This window comes from Trachypithecus francoisi, unplaced genomic scaffold, assembly GCF_009764315.1.
Source record: "Trachypithecus francoisi isolate TF-2019V2 unplaced genomic scaffold, Tfra_2.0 Lachesis_group12, whole genome shotgun sequence".
NCBI classification, from domain to species: Eukaryota; Metazoa; Chordata; class Mammalia; order Primates; family Cercopithecidae; genus Trachypithecus; species Trachypithecus francoisi.
Genome location: NW_022681457.1, coordinates 16057589 through 16073285, shown reverse-complemented (window position 1 = coordinate 16073285; position 15697 = coordinate 16057589). Strand labels below are relative to the sequence as shown.

The window sequence follows — 15697 nt, the reverse complement described above, 5'->3', positions numbered from 1 at the left end:
GCCTCCCAAAGTGCTGGGATTACAGGCTTGAGCTACCGCGCCTGGCGCCATTGTTAAAATTATGTATGAAGTGGAATCAGAGGAAATTATTAGGAAACAAAGAAGGCTGAAGCTCAGCAGGGAAAGTGTGCATGTGTGAGCTCCTCCTGGTGGCAGTGACCTGAAGGGGTGGCCCCTAGAATCTGAGGGCCAGCATTTGCCATCCTTTGAAGTCAGGCCTCAGCCAATCTCAGGAGGATCTAGCCTGGGACCCCACAGGGAAAGGGGTCTATCACTGCTCTCTATAGCTGTCCCTCATCCTGAAGTCCGGCCCTTCATAACCTATCCCCAGTACCTGGGACGCTGCGTGACACACAGTCGGTCTCCAATATGACATAACTGAAAACCTGAAAGTATTGGATTTGGGGAAGATGGAAGAAGTTCTGGAGATGGATGGTGGTAATGGGTACACAACAGTGTAAATGTACTTAATGCCACTGAACGGTACAGTTGAAAATGGTTAAAATGGGCCAGGCGTGGTGGCTCACGCCTGTAATCCCAGCACTTTGGGAGGCTGAAGCGGGCGGATCACCTGAGGTCAGGAATTCGAGACCAGACTGGCCAACATGGTGAAACCCTATCTACTAAAAATACGAAAATTAGCTGGGAGTGGTGGCAGGCACCTGTAATCCCAGCTACCAGGGAGGCTGAGGCAGGTGAATCGCTTGAACCCAGGAGGTGGAGGTTTCAGTGAGCCAAGATCATGCCATTGCACTCCAGCCTAGGCAACAACAGAAAACTCTATCTCAAAAAAAATAAACAATAAAAATAAAATGGTAAAAATGGTAAATTTCATAAGATGCATATTTTCCCACAACGAAAATAAATAAACGGATGAGATCTAGTCTCATCTTTACCTGCTCTCTCATTAGTTCTCCTCCAACCCCCTGACCTTTCCTAGGCTGTCTCTTTTTGTCAGATCCTGTTCTCTAAACAGGGAAAGGGCCCCATATTCCATCCTGGGTCCCCTCCAATTTCTATGTTCCCTTTCCAGCTGGTATTACCAGGCCCTTGGCTTTTTTTTTTTTTTTTAGATGGAGTCTCGCTCTTGTTGCCTAGGCTGGAGTGCAGTGGCACGATCTCAACTCATTGCAACCTCTGCCTCCCGAGTTCAAGCGATTCTCTGCCTCAGCCTCCTAAGTAGCTGGGATTACAGGCATCTGCCACCACACCCGGTTAATTTTTGTATTTTTAGTAGAGACGGGGTTTCACCATCTTGGCCAGGCTGGTCTCGAACTCCTGACCTCGTGATCCACCCGCCTCGGCCTCCCAAAGTCCTGGAATGACAAGCATGAGCCACTACGCTCAACCAAGGCCCTTGGCTTTGATTCCAGCTGTACCCTGCACACTGTCAGCAGCCATGAACCCCCAGTCCAGGTGTCCCCCTGAGCCCCAGCGTGGACCCTAAAAGGCACAATGTGGTCAGAACACAGCTCCCTCCTCCTTGACCTGCTCCTTCCTCCTGTCTCCCCTTCTCTGTTAGCAGCTGTTCCCCCAGATGCTCAGGTCTAATATTTAGGCAGGCCCTGTGATTCTCATCTTCTCTGGCCCCAACTTCCAACACATCAGCACATCCCACAGCTCTTCCTCCAAACACACCCTAAGCAGCCCAAGCAGCCCTCCTCCCTGCTCCCACTGCCACGCCCTCACACAGCCGCCCTGGCTTCCTGCCCGGACTGCTGCAGTGGCAACCGCCCCAGCCCTCCCAGCCATTCCTTCTCCTCACAGAATCCAGAGCGATGATCCTAAACCAAACTCAGCTCAGCACACCCCAGCTCCAAATCCTCCCGATCCAGCACTCCTGGGTCACTGTGCACATTCCTCCTCCTTGGTCACGATGTCCCCAGCCACCTAGCTCCTGCCCACCCACCTCTGCCTCGTGCTGGACACAGGACCCGCCCTCACTCACAGCCATCAGCCTTCTTCCTGTTCATTTTCCCACCTCAGCACCTCTGCCCCGACTGTCCATCTGCCTGAAAGCTCTCCTCCTGAACTTCATGAAGCCACATTCCCAGCTCAGCCTCCACGTCACCTCTTCTGAAAGGCCTTCCTGTCCCCAACCCCTGAAGTGGCCCTGGCCACTTTCTCCCACTCCTCGGATTCCTTGGCCAGCACCACCGCTTTACCTACACCCCATCCCTGGAGAGGCCCTGCTCACTGCCTGCTACCAGCTCCTAGGACAGGCCTGGCTCAGGGGCGCTGTGCAGCAGGGAGGGGTGAGCGACCAAACCAGTGGAAATTTGTGGTCTCACAAACGGAGCCCATCATTTGGAAAGATGCCAACAGGCAGAGTGGCAGAGGCAGGTGAAATTCATGGGGGGAGGGGACAGAGTGAAGAAAGAACCACTACGGCTTATTGGGGTTGGGGGCGGCCTAACTGAATGGTGACTGTGGCCATTACTCCCCTCGACTCAGGGCTTGCAGCACGGATATGGGCCACGTGTGTGCAGGAAGCCTGACCTTTAGAGACACAGCCCAACCCTTTGCCAGCACCCCCAGCCCACACTGCGCATAGTGTGAAACAGTCCTGCAACTCACCCTGAAGGAGGGGGGGAAATGATTTGAAAGTCACAAAAATATATTAAAACAGCAGCTGTCTTCACTCTAGGCACTGGCCTCCCTTCTCAGTGCCCCTTGCCCACCACCCGCCATAGACTTTCAGAGACAAAGACGCCCAGGGCAGGGAAACGGATGCGCCTCGGCCGCAGCCCAGGGTCTGGAGAGGTCCCTCCAGCCTGAGAGTGGAGGGCGGCTAACAGTCTCAACAGGCTCGACGCCACCGCCGACGAGGGGGCCGCTGGGAGGCCGGAGGTACAGGAGGGTCGGGCAGGACGCAGCGGACAGTCGGGCCTTGCCACAGGGACAGAAAACAGAAAAGAAATGAACAGAGTGAAGACAGGGAGAGAGAGAAGTCACAGCAGAGGCGCAGAGGAGTGAGGGAGGTCAGTGGGGAGTGGGGGAAGGGAGGCCCTCCAGGTGACACCCTCTCAGTTGAGGGGGATAGGGAGGGCTGATAAGCTGGGGTCTGAGGCAGCAGACTGTGCTCGGGGGAGGAAGGGGAATATAGGAGAGGAAGAGGGCCCCTGGCACTTGGGAGAGGTAGAAAAGTGGGTTCTGCCAAGGCCATAGCCAGAGAAGAAAGCAGAGAGGACATGAGAGAAGGGGAGTCCTGGAGCGGGCCAGGCCAGCTGCGACGACCATCCCAGGCTAGGAGAAATGGGGTGATCCCCCAAATGCTCGGGCCTAGCTCTAGAGAACGAGGGAGACAAGCTGTGTCATCCAGGAGCTGGTGGGAGGCGTGATGAAGCCAGGAGCCTGGGGCGGCCAGGGCAGATGCCCACGGGCTCTGCTGCCTGCACCCCGCCCACACATGGGCTAGAAGGTCCTGCGGCCCAGTCTTTTGAACACGCTCACAGTGCCCGCGTGGTCCATCTGGGCACCAAGGCCCTCGCTGGAGCTGCTCCCCCGGGACCCCACCAGAGTCCTCTTAATGGTGACCTTGACTTCGGCTGAGGACTTACTCTTGGTGCTGGTGACCTGGCTGTCCTGGGCCTCGGGCACAAGGGTAGCTGCGCCCAGTCTCTTGATGATGCTGACTTTAGACAAGGACTCCGGCTTCCTCTCAAGCCCGGACCGTGAGGAAAGCGCCAGGCGCCGCAGTGTCGGGGCAGCGGCCGTTGTCGCTGAGCTCGTGGCCTTGGCTTTGACAGTCAGTGCTGGCTGGGGACTGGCCTTGGCTGGGCCCCGTCCTAGCTTCTTCAGGACCCCGGCATACTGCAAGACAGAGCTGCTGCTGTCATTGTCGCTGTCCCAAGCCAGATCCTCGTCCGTTTCTGGGGTGGCCCCCAGGCGGCTGAAGACTCCTGTGGGCTGTGGAGGTCAGAGACAGGATGAATGAGTCACTGAGTCACTCAACACACATTCATGGAGAGCTGCTTCCTCTGTGCCTGGCCTCCTGGGACTCACAGTTGGGAGACACACCCATCACTGACACCCCAGATAGTGGCGAGAGCCACGAAGTGGGGAGTCCAGGGGACTGGAGGAGCCCAGAGGAAGTACCTGACCTTCCTAGAAGTTCAGGGAGGGCTCCCTGAGAGAGGGGACATCTGAGCTGGAAGTGGGTCTAATAAAGAGGGAAGAGGATGGGAATGCCGCACAAAGGGAAGGTCATTTGCAAGGTCAGTAGGTGGGCATGAGTGGAGTGGAGAGATTAATCTGGTCATTCACTCCACAGGTATTTTGAGTCCCAACTCTATATTGTACCTGGTCCTAGGCCGGCAGTGCTAGGAACACAGTGATGACCAAGACAGCCTCAGCTCTGCCCTCATGGGGCTCACAGTCCAGTGGGGAAGACAGGCTTGGCATCAGAAATGATACAAATAATTCTGCAAGAACAACAGTAACGCCTTCTAGACGGAGAAGGAGAGCTGGAGGGCAGAAGATAGGGGTAGCTCCTCATCAGTCCAGAGGAACTTTCCCTGAGGCACCAACTTTGAAGCCAGGCCCTCCAAGATGAATTAGCAAAGAAAAGAGCATGCACTTTGCCCTGAAGGCAGGAAGCATAATCCTATGTATTGAGCACTCACTATGTGCCCAGTTCTTCATAGGGCTGGAACTTCCAGCCACATGATCCCGAGTGTTCTCATCCTCCTCATGGTAAGATTCTTGGAAGTGAGCAAGCCAGAGTTGCTGCACCCTGTGGAGCAGGACACTGGCAGGCAGAAAACACAGCTGGGGAGCTCTGCAATAGTTCACCAACAGGCACCACACACCCCAGCACCATGCAGGGATGATCTTAACCCTACAGCCGTCGTTGGAGGTGGGTCTATACAGATGAGGAGGCGGAAGTACAAAGGACCTAAGTGACATGGCCAAAGTCACACAGTCAGGCCCCTGTGGGCTTCAGGGTGTACTCTGAACTACACACCATGCCTGGGGCCTGTGGAACTGCAGGCCGTGGCAGGAAGTGCAGGCTGCATCATGGGCACAGTGAAAAGCCTCTGCAGGGCTTCCAGTTGGGGGACAGGCCCTGTCCTGTGGGCCGCACACACTGCTGCTGTGGGGATAGGGGGCTGGGGTCCATGGTAGCTGTGCGAGACCATTCAGGAGGCTATCGTCCTATCCGGACAGGGAGAGGTGGCAGAGGAGGGAGAGAAGAGTAGAGTCATCAGATTCACTGACAGACTGCAATGGGGAGGGCAGGCAGCCCTCAGATGGAGGCCCAGGAGAGGACTAACTTGGGGAAAGACGCTAAGACCAGTTGGGGACATGGTGGGTGGGAGGCATCCAGGAGTCACTGGACCCCCAGGGCTGGAAATTGGGAGAGAAGCCAGGGCAGAAGACAGATAGGAAAGCCGGCAGTGCAAAGCCAGGAACTGAGGCTAGAAAGGAAGGTTAGATGGCCCTGGGCTGAGTGAGGTCGAGACGTGTTAAGAGTCAGGAGCACCGCTCAGGGAAGACAAGAGCTCGCATGCCCAGGATCGCTCCCCCATCCCCACTCACTTTACTCCCCGTTGTGGTGTCTGCCTTGGTCTCAGCGCCGAGGCGGTCAAACACAGACGTCCTGTGGAGACCTGGGAGGGAAGTGAAGCCATCAGGGAGAGAGCCTGGTGGGCCAGGCCTAGGCTGAGCTCTGTACAGATACCAAGGCAGCCCAGACACCAGTAGCTCTGGGACAGGCAGGGCCAGACCGTGCTGAGTTGGGTGTTATGTCTACACTGTTGGCTCACACTGACCTTAACCCAGCCCTATCTGGCTCGAGTCAAATGTGGGAAAGACCAGCTACAACTGGCAGATTCCCTACACCTCAGCACTAGCTCATGAATTATGTGCACAGGAAGAGTTCTTAGTCCCTGCATGTTCCTTTCACTTCTTGGGGTCAGGGACCTCTGAGAGAATCCGACGAGCAGTAGTGCCTCCTCCCCTAAATTATAACCTAATAGCCATCAGTAGAATGGTTACTAAATTATGGTATATAAATACTCTGGAAATAAACCACCATTAAAAAAAGAATGGGCCGGGCGCGGTGGCTCAAGCCTGTAATCCCAGCACTTTGGGAGGCCGAGACGGGCGGATCACGAGGTCAGGAGATCGAGACCATCCTGGCGAACACTGTGAAACCCCGTCTCTACTAAAATAATACAAAAAACTAGCCGGGCGAGGTGGCGGGCGTCTGTAGTCCCAGCTACTCGGGAGGCTGAGGCAGGAGAATGGCATGAACCCGGGAGGCGGAGCTTGCAGTGAGCTGAGATCCGGCCACTGCACTCCAGCCCCGGCGACAGAGCAAGACTCCGTCTCAAAAAAAAAAAAAAAAAAAAAAAAAAAAAAGAATGAAGAAGATCTACCTGCATTAATATGAGAAGATCTCAACAAAAAAGTTACAGAACATGGGCCAGGCGTGGCAAGGTGTACCTGTAATCCCTTTGGGAGGCTGAGGCAGGTGGATCACCTGAGCCCAGGAGTTTGAGAACAACCTGGGTAATACAGTGAGACCTCATCTCTAAATATATATATATATATATATATATATGAACAAAAATGTTATAGAACAGGTCAGGAGTGGTGGCTTATGTCTGTAATCCCAACACGGTGGGAGGCAGTGGTGGGCAGATCATATGAGCCTAAGAGTTAGAAACCAGAATTTAAAAATTAGCTGGGCATGGTGACCCAAATCTATAGTCCCTGCTACTGGGGAGGTAAGGTAGGAACCCAGGAGGTCGAGGCTGCGGTGAGCCGTGTTTGTATCACAGCACTCCAGCCCAGGCAACAGAGCAAGACTCTGTCTCAAAAAAAAAGAAAAAAAAAAGAAAAGAAAAGTTAAGTCCAGGCACAGTAGCTCACGCCTGTAATTCCAGCACTTTGGGAGGCCAAGGCAGGTGGATCACCCAAGGTCAGGAGTTTGAGACCAGCCTGGCCAACATGATGAAACTCCATCTCTACTAAAAATATAAAAATTAGCCAGGCATGGTGGCGCGCACCTGTAATCCCAGCTTCTTGGGAGATTGAGGCAGGAGAATCGCTTGAATCCAGGAAGTGGAAGTTGCAGTGAGCCGAGATTGTGCCACTGCACTCCAGCCTGGGTAACAGAGCAAGACTCTGTTTCAAAAAAAAAAAAAAAGTTGTAAAACAATACTTAGATTTTAAACACAAATACTATTTGTGTTTAAAAAGGAAAAACTAGGCTGAGTGCAATGACTCACACTTGTAATCCTAGCAATTTGGAAAGGTGAAGCAGGCAGATCACTTGAACTCAGGAGTTCGAGACCAGACTGGGCAACATGGCAAAATCCCGTCTCTACAAAAAATACAAAAATTAGGCGGGCGTGGTGGCATGTGCCTGTAGTCCCAGCTACTGGGAGGCTGAGGCAGGACTACTTGAACCTGGGAGGTTGAGGAGACTGGAGTGAGTCGACAAGGTGCCACTCACCGTAACCCAGCCTGGGTGATGAAGTGAGACTCTGTCTCAAGAAAATAAAAACTAAAACTAAAAAACAAAAAACTGCCTATATATGTGTATATGTACGTACATAGATGCTGGTCTGGAAAGGTTAACAAGAGACGGGGATATGGGAGTGAGGGAAAAGAGTTTGTTTTTACTGAATATGTTTCTGCATCATCTGAAAGTGCTGGAGTTACAGGCATGGGCCACTGCACCCAGCCTTTTTGATAGAGACAGGGGCTCACTATGTGGCACGCTTGAACTCCTAGGCTCAAGCAATCTTCCCACCTCAGTCTCCCAAAGGGCTGGGATTACTGGTGTGCATCACCACGCCCAGCCAAGAGATTATCTCTGTACTCCAAGTCACAAGGCCTAGCTTTGGACTATATCTCCACTCATCTCCTCTGGCTCATAGTAATGGTGCCACTTTGGGATAACTGCCCTTGGCCAAGCACAGCCACTCATTTTACAGCAGGCTATCACTCCATCCTCGCTCCTGCCCCTTAGGGAAGAGGTGCCAAGGAGGCCAGCTACACTAACTGCAGGATCAGAGGGCAGAGGTGATGTGTTTCCCTCCTCTGTGGCCACCATCACTATTCCCTTGGCCTATGGCTCCTGCATCCCCATTAAAGCCTGCTTCTCAGCCACTTTAAGATATGACGGGCCCTGTGTGATGCAGAGGGACGGACATGGTCCCCACAGGGAAGTGTGCCCCTGATAGGCCAGCAGTACCTTTTGCAGCCTGCTGCTGCTCCAGGATCTTGCGGGTGCGGGGTGTGGTGCCTTTGGGCATGTTGATGACGTACTTCCCCTCCATCTCAGCAGTGACCCGGCGCCGCTTGGCAGGAACAGCCAGGCTCTCCTCCTCCCGGCAGGCCAGGGCTGCTGGGGGAATAAAGCAGGAGTATCAGCACTCTTTGAGATAAAACGTTCTCTCAGGATGGAGGCTGGACACTAGGTATCCTTTATCTCCACACATTCACGACTGGAATCCCTTATCTTCCCAACCACCCACATCACCACTGACCGAACCACTGAGAAACTCAGGTCTGTGCAACATGAGGTCACAGAAGGTGCTCAGAATCCCCAGGTCCCCGGGCTGTGGCAGGCCTCCCAGGCTTTCTGTGGCTGTGTCCCTGTTCCAAGCAGGTTCCTGGCCCAGCCCAGCCCACGTCCCCTTGGATGGGGAACCTGCTAGGTGGTGGAAAGGTTCTAGAGCTCCAAGCAGGCAGTGCTTTATGGCTGCACTCACTTTTCAACAAGCACTTGAGCTGTATGTAGACTTATGAGTGGTGGATTGTGCATAAGTTACACCTCAATTTAAAAAATGAATCCCCCCAAACGTGGTAAGGGTTAAAAGAGCCAATTGCTCCCAGTATCACCATCTTCGCAATACTTTGTTACACTGATTTTAACTTTTTTTTTTTTTAGACCGAGTTTTCATTCTTGTTGCCCAGTCTGGAGTGCAATGGCACGATCTCAGCTCACTACAACCTCCACCTCCTAAGTTTGATTCTCCTGCCTCAGCCTCCCAAGTAGCTGGGATTACAGGCATGCGCCACCACGCCCAGCTAATTTTTGTATTTTTGGTAGACATGGGGTTTCACCACATTGGTCAGGCTGCTCTCAAACTCCTGACCTCAGGTGATGCACCTGCCTTGGCCTTCCAAAGTTCTGGTTCTACAGGTGTGAGCCAATCACGCCCGGCCTATTTTTTTTTTTTTTTTTTAATGTAGAGACAGGGTTTCGTCATCTTGTGCAGGTTGGTCTTGAGTTCCTGGGTTCAAGTGATCCTCCTGCCTCAGCCTCTCATAGTGCTGGGATTACAGGCGTGAGCCACCACATCAGCCTGATTTTAACTTTTTTGCTCATGGCACACAAATCAAAGGCCAGAAGAGGGTGAGGCATTTCCAAACCTGCAGGACGAAGGGGAGATTTTGTGATGGAGGTGCATGGGGCGTGATGGCAGTGGATGTCAGAAACATGAAGCGCCCTGGGCCTCAATTTCCACATTTGCCTTATGACACCATGAAGTCATTGTTGTGGGGATGGGTCCAGCAAAGGCATAAGAGCATGGTGGATGGAAAGGCCTGGGAGCCCAGGGACTGCAGGCCCATTCCCAGCTCTCTAGCTGAGACCTGGAGGAGGACAGAGGCCAATATGGAGCAGTCTGGGGAGGAAGAGTGCTCAGGCCAAGCGGTCACCAGGGGCAAAGGCCCCATGATGGGAAGGAGGCTGGAGGGGAGCAAGTAGGCATGCAAAGTGGGGCGATGCAAGAGATGAATCCACATGATGCAGGGCCCTACAGACCGTGTGGGGAAGATGCCCTTTATTACTGGAATAATGGGGAGCCCCAGAGAATTACAGCCCAGGGGGTTACAGGATCAGACTGAAGGGTTTCAAGGATCCCTTGGCTGCTAAGAGGAAGCAAGAGGTTCTTTACCTTTGACCCCAGGCATCAGGCACAAAGCTGGGCACAAGCTGGGGGCTCGGTGAACACTTGTTCACAAATCCTGAACTCCTGAGTGAGAAGGCAATGCACACATGCCTCAACACACCAACTCAGGTGCTTCTGTCCATCCTCCTGGGTGGGGTATTACCACCCCCCATGCTACAGATGTAGAAAGGGAGGCCCACAGATGTATGGCGACTTGACCAAGTTTACAGAGGTGATTCAGGTTCAAATGCTTTGTATACCTTGTGGCCTTCAAAGCACCTTACAATATTGGAAGCATGACCCCCAGCACCTCCTACCAATCCATGTTCCCTTCGCTCCTCCTACCATCCGCCCATGTTCCCTCACCAGTGGCCTTGGCACTCTTTGCTGCCATCTTGTTGGACACAGTGACCGAGATCTTGGAGGTGCTGGTGTCTGGGCGCCTGGGGGGTGTGCTGGGTGGGGAGTCATGGTTCAGGCTGTTGGTGATCATTCGGGAGGCAGCTGTGGGGAGAAAAGGAGAGTCCAGTGGAGTTGGGGCCTGGAAGACAGGCCTCAATCCAGCAATCTCAGGGTCAGGATGGAGAAGGTGAGGCTTGGGACTCAATGAGGTCAGCAGGTGTCACCTGTGGCTGCACGGTCCTCATGATGGGGATGCTTGGGGGCAGGGTGGGCTGCATCTCCCCAGGAACTAGCCCTTCCCTCCCTACCCTGGGAGTCTTTCCTGAGGCTCTAGACCACACTAGTTCCCATCACACCTCACCCATCAGTCACCCAGCCTCATGCTGAGTTCACTTCGCCCCTCCCAGAGCTGCTTCAGCTATGCTGGTCTCCAGGATCTTCCTCACCCAGCAAGCAGGTGCCTCCTCAGGGACCCTGCTGTTCCTTCTGCCTGGCATGCAGTTCCCTGAGCACAGCAGGATTGCTGCGTCTCATCATTCAGGCCTCCTCTCTGATGGCAACTCCTCAGAGAAAACTTCCCTGACTACCCCATTAAAAACAGCACCTCCTCAACCTCTATCACCCTTACCCACTTTCATTTTCTTCACAGCCCTTACAACTGTTTGACATTAAACTCTATTTGTTTACTGGTAAACTCACTCACAAGAACACAAGCTCCATGAGGAGGCCGTGTCTGTTTACTGCTGTATCCCAGTGCCTAAAGTGGTTTCTGAGGACAGGCACAAGGGTGCATGCCTGTAATCCCTGTACTTTGGGAGGCCAAGGTGGATGGATCACTTGAACCCAGTTCAAGACCAGCCTGGGCAACATGGCAAAATCCCATCTCTACCAAAAATACAAAAAAATTAGCCAGGCGCAGTGGCATGTGCCTGTAGTCCCAGCTACTCAGGAGGCTGAGGCAAGAAGATCACTTGAGCCCAGGAGGTCAAGGCTGCAGTGAGTTGTGATCGCACCACTGCACTCCAGCCTGGGCAACAGAGAGAAACCCAGTCTCAAAAAAAGGAGAGAAAAAAAAAAAAAAAAGAAAACTACATTAAACCATCACAGACCATTTAACAAAACGTGACCCCCAAGTACCCATCACCCAGGTCAGGCATCAGGATGTTATTGGAACCCAGAAGTCCCAGGACAGATCCCTCCCTATCAGACCTCCTCCCTCTCTGCAGGAACAAATTCTTGGTGGTGTTTTTTGTTGTTGTTGTTGTTGTTGCTGTTTGAGACGGAGTCTCACTCTGTGGCCCAAGCTGGAGTGCAGTGGCGCGATCTCGGCTCACTGCAAGCTCCGCCTCCCGGGTTCTCAGCACTCTCCTGCCTCAGTCTCCCAAATAGCTGGGACTACAGCTGCCCGCCACCATGCCCGGCTAATTTTTTGTATTTTTAGTAGAGATGAGGTTTCACTGTGTTAGCCAGGATGGTCTCGATCTCCCAACCTCATGATCCGCCCGCCTCGGCCTCCCAAAGTGCTGGGATTACAGGCATGAGCCACTGCACCGGCCAGTTCTTGGTTTTCAGGCCTGTTCTTTCTCCTCTGTTAATGATATACCCCAGTGCTTCTTCAGACATCTCTCAGAAGGGAGATGTCTGGATGGGAGGCTTTATGTCTAGTGGCTGCAAACTCTTTGGCTATGTAGAATCTGTCCTGTGAGAGCCTTCATTCGCAACACTCTTTACCTAGCTGAGTGCAATAAGATCAGGATTTTCTGCTATAAAAAGCAAGCTGTTAAGAGGGCCCTGTCTCTCGGGCCGTACCCAGAGGGAAATGTGCAGCTGAAAAGATGTCAGGAATGTGATGCTTTATTGTCATGACAGGCAAGCCCCATTTGGGTGGCGGTGAAGCAACCAACTCTGTCTTTACTCTGATGCATTTGAGTTGCAGTCAAGATATCAGAGTACAAAGAACTGTTCTCTTTCCCCCTCCTGACAGACACACATTCGATGTTCTAAAGTGTGTAAAAGTGATCTCAGGAATGTTGCTTTTGGAGCATTCTTCCCACCCCTTTCCTTCTTTGCCTGTTTCCCCTTCTCATTTACTTATTTTCATTTATTTTCTCTCGTCTTTTTTTTTTTTTTTTAGACGGAGTCTGGCTCTGTCGCTCCTGTCTGGAGTGCAGTGGCACGATCTCTGCTCACTGCAAGCTCTGCCTCCTGGGTTCACGTCACTTCATTCTCCTGCCTCAGCCTCCCGAGTAGCTGGGATTACAGGCGCCCGCCACCACGCCCGGCTAATTTTTTTGTGTATTTTTAGTAGAGACGGGGTTTCACCATGTTAGCCAGGATTGTCTCCATCTCCCAACCTCGTGATCCACCCGCCTCGGCCTCCCAAAGTGCTAGGATTACAGGCGTGAGCCACCGCGCCCGGCCCTCTTTTTTTTTTTGAGACAGGGTTTCACTCCGTTGCCCACGATGATGGAGTACAGTGTTGCCATCATAACTCACTGCAGCCTCAAAGTCCTGGGCTCAAGCAATCCTCCCACCTCAGCCTCCCACAGCTAATTTACTAATTTTTGTAGAGACAGGGTCTCACTATGTTGCCCAGGCTGGTCTCAAACGCCTAGCTTCAAGTGATCTTCCCATCTGGGCCTCCCAAAGTGCTGGGATTAAAGGCATGGGCCACCATACCCAGTTGAAAATTTCACTTACAAAGATTTGAAAGACTGGTAAAACTAATGTGTGCTGTTAGCGATCAGGGTAGTGGGTACCCTGGAGATGATGTGGTGGCTGGGAGAGGGTACGGGGGGATTCTGGCAGGCTAGTCATGTTTCTGTTGCTGGATGTGGGTGCTGGCTACATGAGTGTCCCGTCTGTGAAAGGTACCCACTGTACTATTATGATGGAACCCTTTTCTGAATGTATGTTATGGAGGAGCGTTGCAGAAACGAACCCTAATTTGCTCAGCCTCTTTACATTCACATCTTTGGGTAGGCCCTGCCCACAATGACTCTGGACTTCTCCATGTAACTTGCTTTGGCCAACAGGATGAGAGCAAATGTTGTGCAAGCAGTGGCTTAAGAGGTGCTTTGCACACTGGGGCTAGCCCTCTTTTGCTGCTTTTAGGAACCCTGCAACCACCACTGTAAACAAGCCCAGGCTAGCCAACTAGATAATTATGGACACAGCCAAGTCACCCTCTGGGCCCAGATAACATCAGGACAACCATCAGATATGTGAATACGGCCATCAACCAGCTTCAACCTAGCTGCCAGGTGACCATTAAAATCAGCTGAGCTGGCCTAGAGCAGAACTGACCAGACAATCCATAAAATCATGAGAAATAAACACTCATGCTTTAGCAAGGCATAGTGGCTTGTGTGTGTAATCCCAGTTATTCAGGAGTCTGAGGCGGGAGGATCACTTGAGTCCAGGACTTTGAGGCTACAGTGAGCTATGATTGCACCACTACACTCCAGCCTGGGCAACACAGCGAGACTCCCATCTCAAAAAATGAAAATACATGTCTGTGTTTTAAAGTACAGTTTTGGGCGGCTTATTTATCAGCAAAGGAAAGCTAATGTGTATATTAAAATTTAAAAGTTTACTTTTAAAAAAGGTATCGGCCGGGTACGGTGGCTAACAGCTGTAATCCCAACACTTTGGGGGGGCCAAGCCGGGTGGATCACCTACGGTCAAGAGTTCGAGACCAGCCTGGTCAACGTGGCAAAACCTCATCTCTACTAAAAATAACAAAAATTGGCTGGGCATGGTGACAGGCACCTGTAATGCCAGCAACTCAGGAGGCTGGGGCAGGAGAGTCACCTGAACCCAGGAGGCAGAGGTTGCAGTGAGTCAAGATCATGCCATTGCACTCCAGCCTGAGCAACAAAAGGAAAATTCCATCTCAAAAAAAAAAAAAATGGTATCATATGGCTTTTAAAAACCAAAAATAGCCAGGTGCAGTGGCTGGCTCATGCCTGCACTTTGGGAGGCTGAGGCGGTGGATCGTTTGAAATCAAGAGTTCAAGACTAGCCTGGCAAATGAGGCAAAACCCTGTCTCTACTAAAAATATAAAAATTGGCTAGGCATAGTGGCACACATATGTAATCCCAGATACTTGGGTGACTGAGGCATAAGAATCACTTGAACCTGGGAGGCAGAGTTTGCAGTGAGCTGAGGGTGCCATAGCACTCCAACGTAAGCAACACAGCAAGACTCTGTCTCAAGAAAAAAAAAAAAAGGTCAGGTACAGTGGTGGCTCACGTCTATAAGCCCAGCACTTTGGGAGGCTGAGGCGGGTGGATCACCTGAGGTGTTCAAGACCAGCCTGGCCAACAGGGTGAAATTCTATCTCTACCAAAAATACAAAAATTAGCCGGGCGTGGTGGCAGATTCCAGCTACTCAGGAGGTTGAGGCAGGAGAATCGCTTAAACTCAGGAGGCAGAGGTTGCAGTTAAGTCGATATCGCGCCACTGTACTCCAGCCTGGGCAACAGAGTGAGACTCCATCTCAAAAAAAATAAAAAATAAAAAAATAAATACAGTCAATACTCATCATTCATAGATTCCATATTTGCAAATCTGCCTACTCATTCAAATGTATTTGTAACCCCAAAATCAATACAGGCAGTGCTTTCACTGTCATTCACAGACACACGCAGGGAACATTTTGAGTTGCTCCAGACATGTTCCCAAACGAGGACAAAGAAGGCATTGTCACCCTCTTGGTTCAGGTCCCGCTCTATAAACAAGTGTCCTTTGCCCAGTCTACTCGATGTCATGAATGTGAACATTTTTCACACTTTTGTTGGTGATTTTGCTGTTTAAAATAGCCCCCTGGACGGCAGCGGTGGCTCACGCCTGTAATCCCAGCACTTTGGGAGGCCAAGGCAGGCAGATCACTTGAAGTCAGAGGTTTGAGACCAGCCTAGCCAATATGGCGAAACCCCGTCTCTACTAAAAATAAAATTAGCCAGGCATGGTGGCAGGCGCCTGTAATCCCAGTTACTAGAGAGACTGAGGCAAGACAACTGCTTGAACCCAGGAGGCGGAAGTTACAGTGAGTCAAGATCATGCCACTGTACTCCAGCCTGGGCAACAGAGACTCCATCTCAATAAATAAATAAATAAATAAATAAATAAATAAAATGGCCCTCAAAAAATATTTTACATCCACATCTTTGGGCAGGCCCTGCTGAAGTGCTGTCTGGGTTCCTAAATGCAAGAAGGGTATGATGTACCTGATCAAAAAAAATGTGTGTGTGAGATAAGCATCATGCAGGAATGAGTTACAGTGTGGGTGGCTATAAGTTCCCGGTTACTGAAATCAACATTATATATTAACTACAGTGCTTTTAAAAGGAGACACACATAAAATAAAGCTATATAT

At 51.7% G+C, this 15697-nt stretch overlaps 1 protein-coding gene across 11 annotated transcripts in view; it reads right to left on the bottom strand.

Moving 5' to 3' along the window:
- Positions 1-2599: 2599 nt before the first annotated feature.
- Positions 2600-15697, bottom strand: part of CUNH19orf47 (chromosome unknown C19orf47 homolog) — a 28043-nt gene continuing 14945 nt past the window's right edge. For 8 of the 11 annotated variants that reach the window (XM_033224989.1, XM_033224998.1, XM_033224994.1 and 5 more), the window contains 4 exons: positions 10281-10418; positions 8210-8362; positions 5542-5612; positions 2600-3909 (listed from right to left, as the gene is read on the bottom strand). In XM_033224989.1, coding sequence (XP_033080880.1) covers positions 3415-3909; positions 5542-5612; positions 8210-8362; positions 10281-10418 — 857 coding nt within the window. In that variant the 3' untranslated portion in view covers positions 2600-3414. The remainder of the gene's footprint in view (positions 3910-5541; positions 5613-8209; positions 8363-10280; positions 10419-15697) is intronic. The other 3 variants (XM_033224991.1, XM_033224990.1, XM_033224996.1) reach the window with 3 other exon arrangements.